The sequence below is a fragment of the Notolabrus celidotus genome, chromosome 10, assembly GCF_009762535.1.
Source record: "Notolabrus celidotus isolate fNotCel1 chromosome 10, fNotCel1.pri, whole genome shotgun sequence".
Classification (NCBI taxonomy): Eukaryota; Metazoa; Chordata; class Actinopteri; order Labriformes; family Labridae; genus Notolabrus; species Notolabrus celidotus.
Window position 1 is genome coordinate 31,069,717 of NC_048281.1, and position 9,233 is coordinate 31,078,949.

Here is a 9,233-nt window from a genome sequence, read left to right on the forward strand (position 1 = left end):
TTATTAGACATGGACCTTAGAGTTTGAACAGTAAGGCCTGCTTTTTTATTCAAGTGGCCAGCAGGGGGAGACGCTCTGGTTGCAAATAAAGGATTGTGTGCAAGCTTGTGAAATTGATCCTCCTTATGAAAATATATATATTTTTTACTTCAATAAAGACTTCACTTATCGGTTTTTCATCTCACTTATTAGTTGAGGGTCTTCAAAACACAGCCTGATGTTTATTTATTAAATCAAGTGCTCATTTGAAGTGAGAAAGATCCTAAAGTGGGGGTGTGGTCTAGGGCGTGACCACCTTGTAATTGGCAAGACCCTACCATGGAGACTTCCACGATGCCTTATTCAGCATATGTTTGTATTAGAAGACAGTCTGCTGACTGACAATGCTTCAGTCAGCAGAGTCAGGGATTCCTGTGTGCAGAGCCCAAACAGAGGCAGAGGAAGAAATACACAGTGTGGCATCAGTTCTGCTCGAGCTTGAACTCACTCAGTGGAGGACTTTATGAAGGCACGCCAAGTGACATCAAACACATGATGTCCCAATACCAGTGCATATCATTGTTGTTACCACTGTCCATTATATAGTCCCCATATTACGTCTTGAAGTCTGTAGATGTGATAACTTAAATGAAGATGAATTAAAAGCACATTTCAATTCAGGGCAAAAGATTTATATACACTACCAGTCAAAAGTTTGGACACACCTTCTCATTCAATGTTTTTTTATTTATTTTAATTATTTTCAACATTGTAGATTAATACTGAAGACATCAAAACTATGACATAATCTGGTTTTGCCATAATCTGGATTACAACAGTAGTCAAATAGGGCTAAAACACATTAAGAAGGCAAGTCATTCTACAAATGAACTCTTGACAAGGCTCATGTTAATTAGAAACCATTCCAGGAGACCACTTCATGAAGCAGACTGAGAGAATACCAAGAGTGTGCAAAGCTGCCATGAAGGAAAAAGGGGGCTACTTTACAGAATCTGAAATATAAAACATGATCTGCTTTGTTTAACACTTTTTTGCTCATTAAATAATTCCATATATGTTCTTTCATAGTTTTGATGTCTTTGGTATTAATCCACAGTGTTTCAAATAATTAAAATAAATACAAACCCTTGAATGAGAAGGTGTTTCTGCTGAAGCTGAAGTGAGAACCCAACTTAATATCACAGTAGCTATAAATGAATTAGCTTTACGAACTCTTCGCTGTACTCCAGCTCCTCCCTTTAGTCCAAAACCGGTCCCTTCGGGCTCCATAGAACACACTGCAATAATTAAAATGCAGTTATATAGGCTTCATTAGTTGCCCTCAAAACATCACCATTGTTACACTGATGTCTCCCATTGTTTGGAGGACAATCAAAACAACCGCTTCTAACAAATGCTCTTAAATCAATTCTCTATGAAAGACAGGATTGAAGATTATAATCAGGTCTTAATGCCCCAAAGTCTGAGGTCCTCACATCTCCACGTCTGCTCGTTGTCCTCTTTAAGTCTCAGAGATACGATCCCACAGCTGGAAGTGCTCATTGATTATCAGTTACCATCAGAACCACAGGGCAACCATAAAGGAGGCCAAGGAGGTGCTGATGGGAGCTGGAGTCAGTTGTCATGGAATCACAGCCTCAGCCTCCCATTCGAGTGTTGCCGTGGTAACAACCTTCTGGGTAAACGGCATCAGTCTGAAAAAAATGGAGCATGGCTTGAAATTAGAAAAAGAGAGTGATATACTGTACAGAGGTTTGGGAATAAGAGGTGACCAAGCTACATATATAGGCTTATATTATACATACAGTCGTAGGTCCCCTCTGTGGCTGTTACATTTTTTGTTGGATCAAGATATGAAACACAAAAAAAACACATTTGTAAACCAACCACAAAGAGGCAGGAAAGATGAAGAAGACATGCAGAATGTTCACAGGGTAACATAAAGAACTACAAAGAGTCATAAAGAACTACAAAGAGCCAACAGGAGATGCAAACCTTCTCTTCAGATAAGCAAAATAACCACAAAGAGACTTAAACAAATATTTAAAGACACAAAAAAAACTACAAATTGAGACTAATGCAACCGAAAAGATAAGCCATGCAAGCACAAAGAGACAAAAGAACTACAAAGAACTACAAATGATAGCAAGATAAGCAAAACAACAACAGAGAGGTGCATAAAAAAATACTTAGACCACAAAGAGACACAAAATACTTCCAACTGCATAAGCACTTCCTCCTGTGGTTACACATCTGTCCTCAGGGACCTTTAACCTCAAAGTCTGCCTATGTAGTTCTCCAGTCAGTTATCACAGAAGCTACTATGGCTACATATTGTATCTTTTGACAAGTGCTCAATGTTTCAGCTCACAGGACACGCAGCCGCTCTCAGCCCTCTGTCACCATCAACCTCATTTAAACAAATCAGAGTGACACAAAGCTGAGCATCTTCTCTCTCATGTATCCAGGTATCCCAGCAGGATGCCTGTCTGCCTTTAAGGAAGTTCATTCAACAGAAAAATCTACTTAATTTTGACTCTTTTTATCACCCGTGCCTGTCTTTGCAACACTTCACCTCACTTTTCCTCATCACTTTATCTGATGTTTCACAGCTGAGAGTGAGAACGAAAGACAAATCACTTCGTCACATGTGTGCTTCACAGACAAAGACATTAGTGACGTCACTCATCGGTTTTTGAAGAGGCTTTATGAAGCCAAGAGATGGTGGTCGCCAAATAGGAAATCCTGTATCCAACTAACTTTTAGCTAAACTAGAAACAGACAGGTGGAGGAGTTAAGATCAAAACCTAGCTGTCTTAATAGCTACACTACGCCCCTAATTATGACTAATATACAGCTGGTAGCCTTTTATGATCCTTGATTGATGACTCATAAAAAAGTAACCTCATGTAAATAAAAAGCGTGTTACAGACTGCAAACATGTTACATTCTGCTGAATTTTAGTACAGGCTTTAACAGGGTTTTCTTGCCTTTTGGAGCAAGCCTCAAGTGGACACTTGAGGAACTGCAGCTCATATTATATATAAGAGTTCACTTCTACTTGTGTGCTTCTCTGTTGCATATTCAGAGTACGTTTTAGGATTTTGATGTTGTAAGAGTCTTTTGTTCACACCTTGTGATACCTTCTTGGCATCTTTGCCTCAGTTGTATTTATCTTTCCACTTTCCTGTCCCTTTTTTCATCTCCCTTCTTACTTGTGTATCGTTTCAGGTGACAGATATGATGCAGAAGGCGCTGTTTGATTTCCTGAAGCACAGGTTTGACGGGAGGTGAGCAGCTAAAGCGATGCAGCATCTGTCTTACGTCATGTATCATCCTGTTGTCAGGTTGCTCTGGATGTAATGTGTGTTATGTGTTCTTTCAGGATATCCATCACACGGGTAACAGCTGACATATCGTTGGCCAAGAGGTCAGTACTAAACAACCCCAGTAAGAGGGCCATCATTGAGAGATCCAACACCCGCTCCAGCCTTGGTAAAGCTACAGGAACTGTCAATGATGTGCATGTGTTGTAGGTGTTGACGCAGTGGATGTTGTTTTCGTCACATTTCTTCCTCTTCGTTACTGTTCTGCTTTATGTCGTTGTGTTTTTGTAGCCGAGGTCCAGAGTGAGATAGAGAGGATCTTTGAGCTGGCCAGGTCCCTGCAGCTGGTGGTGTTGGATGCAGACACCATTAACCATCCAGCACAGCTCATCAAGACCTCATTAGCACCAATTATCGTCCATGTTAAGGTGTCCTCGCCTAAGGTAAGATAGAAGGCTTTGATACTGCAGAGCCATCCAATAAACCGGGCTGATTTAGCCTTCGCTGCAGTCTCAGTGGATACTGTAAAAAGTCTCTTAGCTGCAGTCGGAGTCTTTTGAGGATAGAAAAATAACCTGCTGCTTTTAACTGCCAGTAAAATTGAAACACATTCTATTTCATGAGACAGGTGCATGGGAGAGGACCGAGCCTATTAAAAATTGCAAGAAAACTGCGCGCTCTGTCTGACAGGCCAAAATATATTTAGAAGCAATGTTTCGGTTCTGAACCCTCATTAGGAAAAAGTGGTTAGATGTGAGGAAGAGCACCAACATATTGGGGCTGTTTTGCCTGATTAAGGTTGAGTACTAAAGTTAAGCCAATACATGTATTTTTGCAGGTAAGTGTGCAGGAGTTTGCTTACAACTCATGCACAAGCTGCCACTTCAATGCAAAAGGAAATATTGAGAGGTATCTCAGTTAACGCCCGTTCTTTTTGTCCCTTATTTGCCCTTCCTTATATTCTTGAGTGTTATAGTTGATACACTGTTAAAACAAAAAAAGCTTTGAAAATTCAAAATTTCAAGGCAACTGTCTGCACTAGATTTTTGAGTTTTGAGGCTAACTAGAAATCTTACATTTGAGCCAACTGATTCGTTTTTGTTGAGATAAGTTATCAATCATATGTAGTGTAACTTAACGTTTTGAGTTCTGCATACTAAGAAGTGAAGGATGTGCCAACTTATTATTGTTTGTTCAGAAAATGTTCCTTTGTTTCTGCACATTACTGCACCGTTTTCCCACTTGCAATGTAGCTAGCTAATGTTCAAGGCGGCTGACTATTGGTAATGACCATGCCTTATTAAACTAACTACACTGTAAAAACGTATAAGTTCTCTTAACTTAAAATGATAAGTGAACTAATTGCATGAATTATTTTGAGTTCCAACCACTCTTGCTGTTTAGTTCTGCTAACATAAAGATATAAGTTCAGGGTACAAAACGAATTTGCCCTGCTGACTAATTTAGAGTATCCCTAACATATAAGATCAAGTTGTAATTAAAAAAATATAAAGTTTTCTTGACAATCGGCAAAGTTTGTCAAGAAAACATCATATTCACAGTTAATTGACCAACTGTAAAGCTAGAGTTTCAATACAATACTCAAACCAAATACTCAAACCAAATACTCAAACCAAATACTCAAACCAAATACTCACCTTTAGGGTGATAAAATCCACACAGGACAGGAGAGATGGCGCCACATGTGGGGAATTGAAAGTGTGGAAGACCCCTGTAGATTTGAGTTGGAGACCCCGTTCTTTGCCTGAAGCATACTCAAATAATTTAGCCTAGCCAGGGCGCACTGTCTGTGGGATAGGCTGAGGGCAAGGCTGAGGGTCAGAGGGCTGAGGCTGGAGGTGTTCAGCATTCTGCCAACCTAACTTATGAAATGAGACCAACTTTACTCAACACACTTAAAACAGGTAGTTGAGATAACTACTTTGATGTAGTTTGCAACAAAATGGAACATTTTTTGTTTACTTCACCATAAAATCATTTTAAGTTTCCATTTTTACAGTGTAGCAGCCCTTTAAAATGGTGTGCATTCCATGATTGAAGGTATTTCCCTCTGTTTTCAACTCTGTATGGCCTTCCCACAGGTGCTCCAGCGGCTGATCAAATCAAGAGGAAAATCTCAAAGCAAACACTTGAATGTGCAGCTTGTTGCGGCTGAAAAACTATCCCAGTGTCCGACTGTGAGTGAACCTCAAACACTTTTTTAAATCTAGAGAATCAACTTCTCATCTAATGTTGTATCTGCATCCAAGAACATACGCAGAGGCAGCAGCTTAACTTTCCTGTCTTCCCTTTTCTACCACAGGAGATGTTTGATATCATTCTGGATGAGAACCAGCTGGAGGATGCGTGCGAACACCTGGCAGAGTACCTGGAGGCATACTGGCGTGCTACACACACTTCACTAAGCACACCGCTCAACCCCCTGCTGGGACGCAATCTGGGCTCCACAGCGCTCTCCCCCTATCCTGCTGTCATTCAGGTGAGCTTGTCAAACAAGAAGAGAAGAACAGAAAGTTGTCTTGTATTCTTCTTCTGTGGTTGTTTCTTAAAAGTTAGGACTCCTCGATTATTTATCAGCATTGTGTTAAAATGTTGCTTATGTTTATTTAAAATCCTGCATCGCTGAAATATAACGCTACATTTATAAGACTAAGAATCAGTGTTGTGTTTCTTCACCAGGCCCAAAGAAACCGCAACAGCAACCACACAACAACAGACCACTCCCCAGTTGAACGCCGCAGCCTGATGCCCGCCGACGAGAACTACCACAACGAACGGGCGAGGAAAAATCGCAACCGCCTCTCCTCAGGCTCGCAGCACAGCCGAGACCACTCTCCTCTGGTGGAGGAGGACTACCAGGATCCCTACCAGGATTCTTACAAGCCTCATCGCAACCGAGGATCCCCAGGAGGCTACAACCACGACTCCAGGCAGCGGCTTTGAGCTGTGACCGCCTGTAAATCAAGTGTAGGCCTGTCTTTCTCTTACCAACCACTCCGGGCATAAGAGTCAAGGCTGTTTGCTGTAACATGAAGAAACTACTACACTCATCTGGACCTCAACAACCTCGTTTTGATGTGTAGTACCTTTTTTCCCCTCTGGCCTTGGCTCCTGCCAAATGAGCATATGAACCTTAAAAAATAAAATAAAACCTGCTTCTTGCTTTGATGTGAAAAAAGGGAAGGGACTGAATCTGAAAGTAGCACAAGATTAGAGAAGTTTTAAAGGGAGGACTGAAGCTGGACCTGCTCTTATTATTCCCCAGATGTTGCCTGTGAGTAAAGTGTACTAGCAGGTGTTCGATATAGGCTCTTCTGGACCCTCCCTGCCATCTCAGCTGTTACTGTAGCATGCAGGTAGGACTGTACAGGTCACTACTTGCCTCAGCCAGACAGCAAGAGCATCCAGCGGTTGATGATGATGAGCACAGAACCTGTTTGCACGCGTCCGGGAGCTGCTCGAAGCAGATGCATCTTTAATGCTCCTCAAGTTTGTTTGCCACTGTCCTCGATGTGAGTGTAATAAATCCTGTGGAAGCCTGTTCCTAAATCCAGAGATTTAAACATTTGTTTTTGAACATGGGTGGTGTTTAGTTCTCTTTGGAGTCTCAGCTCTCTGTTTTCTCTTTTTGGCCACTCTAATGCCACTTTTTCATCAAAACAAGACAGATATATTAAAAAAAACCATACAGATACTATACATATTAAAGCGCCACACATCAGGAATGAGGTTTGATAATTCCTAATGCTATTTTTGTCAGTAGCCATATCACATAGACAGATCTATATTTGAATCAAGCAGATACTAATATATTTAAAAAGTCCAAACCTCAGGAATCAGAGGTGGTTGAGATGACGTGGAAGTGTCCTGACACATGTAGACTTTCAGGTCCTACCCATGTGAGAGGAATTTGTTTCCTTGTTATGATTACACCTCAAGTATTGCAAGAAATCTACATGTTACAATAAATGAACGCTTCTGGGAAAGGAGTCATCAGAAAGTGACTATATGCCATACATTAGTCAACTGCTGTTGTCTGTAATGTGCTGAGCAGGATATTTCGGGAGTTGCAAGAGTTTGATTTGAGTTAGTGATTGACTTAGAGGGCGTCCACGTGTAAATACATTCAAACTACAGGAAGAGACATTAGCTTATTTCAGATTTCACTTTCAGTATGATAAAACATTCCAGTCGTTTCTTCCTGCAAAGCTTTGCAGATACTTTCCAGCATCTAGAAAAAACCCCACAACATTCCTCCATCAAATTTTATTATAACAGATTTTATGGAAATAAACTAAATTGAATTTTTCTCTTGAGTAGCAGTTCTAACAGGTTCCCCTCTCCTGATACACAGCTGTGGCTTTGTACTCAATCTGAAGACTCCTAATGAATGATGTGAAAGCACTTGAGCAGGACAACACTGCATTCATCAGAAATGTCTTTTACATGTTCTTCTCTGGAAATGGAGAACAGTTCCCAGAACTCTTAATCATATAAACGTACTTGAATGCTGCCAGAAAAAAACATAACTAACATATTTAAACTTTTTAACATCATATCCTGGAATCTAATTTTTCCTTTCCGTTCATTGACTGGAGGATCTCTTTGTGCTCCAGTGACTCTGAGAACGAGGATTAACATGGAGACGTCGTCAGTTCTACTCTGCCATTCACAGTAGCTTTTGTTGTTGTTGTTTCAAAACTCTGGAGCAACAGTTTAAAAAGAAAAGTTAAATACTGCCTGTGAGAGAATGATGCATTTATTAGAAGTTTGTGTGCACTGTCATTTTACAATTGTAATGAAATAAACTGCCCTTATGCTGTTGTATAGATTCTACTGTGTTTTGTTCAAAAACATGCGCACACGTATTTCTTCATGTGTGTTTTCACAACAGATGGAGACCACACACACAAGTGCATCCCTCTCTGACCCCTACCTTCCTCACTTGTTATGTTGTCTTATTGTTTAATAGAGCAGTACCAAACGTAGTGAGAGGATCATATTATAATGAAAGGCTATTTTATTTCCTTTTGTGTTTCTGACTATTTTTTTTTTAACAATAATCACCTAATGATAATAATAATAATGAATAAATAAATAAATAATTTATATTTTGGCTCTACTTCATGTATTATTCTTAAACATATAAACTAATCATTCAGCTGCAGAAAAAGAAGAAGGAAGAGGGGAATGGGGAAAAATGAAAAACTGAATATGATTGTTAAAGCTGATGTTAGTAGTTGTGATATAAACATCAGTTGGGAGAGAGATTTTGAATGTCAACACTACCCCCCCTCACCAGATTTTGCCTACTTTTCATGCACATTCTATGAGGAAGTAGTGCCGGCTTCCCAGCTAATCAGGACAATGTAGTAGGGGCCGCCACTCGACCAATCAGGACAGAGGTTAGGAGAGTAGCTCTGATTGGTTCATGATAACGGGACAAGGGGAATAATAACATTGCTTGATACAAAGGCATCGGAAAACACAGAGATTTCTTTATAATCTCAAATAACTTCAATTACTGATGAGTACTGATGGGTGTTATGACTTTTTGTTACCCCATTCCTACCAACAGTAGCTTTAAAAAAACACAGACTGAGACCACTTCATGATTTATGAAATATTATATTTCCCAATTAATCCTTAAATACTTTGTCTCATTAGCTCTTTGTTATTTTTCCAAATCTGCTTTCAAACTTGGAGCAAATTCACTTTATAAAGGCTAAATAATTAAGTAATTTATGCATTAATATAATTCAAAATGTTATTAAACATTACAAATGAAATCTGATCGAAGAGTTCATTTGCAAAAACAGTTAACTCACTTTTGAAAATTGAAAAAACGTTTAAAAAACTTATTTTTAATAGTAGCTTTTGGTATGA

The 9,233-nt window shown here is 39.7% G+C and overlaps 1 protein-coding gene across 2 annotated transcripts in view; it reads left to right on the forward strand.

The window, feature by feature from the left end:
- Nucleotides 1-8,174, forward strand: part of cacnb4a (calcium channel, voltage-dependent, beta 4a subunit) — a 68,361-nt gene extending 60,187 nt beyond the window's left edge. For both annotated transcript variants that reach the window (XM_034694755.1, XM_034694756.1), the window contains exons 9-14: nucleotides 3,232-3,290; nucleotides 3,386-3,495; nucleotides 3,618-3,769; nucleotides 5,429-5,524; nucleotides 5,650-5,826; nucleotides 6,027-8,174. In XM_034694755.1, coding sequence (XP_034550646.1) covers nucleotides 3,232-3,290; nucleotides 3,386-3,495; nucleotides 3,618-3,769; nucleotides 5,429-5,524; nucleotides 5,650-5,826; nucleotides 6,027-6,290 — 858 coding nt within the window. In that variant the 3' untranslated portion in view covers nucleotides 6,291-8,174. The remainder of the gene's footprint in view (nucleotides 1-3,231; nucleotides 3,291-3,385; nucleotides 3,496-3,617; nucleotides 3,770-5,428; nucleotides 5,525-5,649; nucleotides 5,827-6,026) is intronic.
- Nucleotides 8,175-9,233: the final 1,059 nt, after the last annotated feature.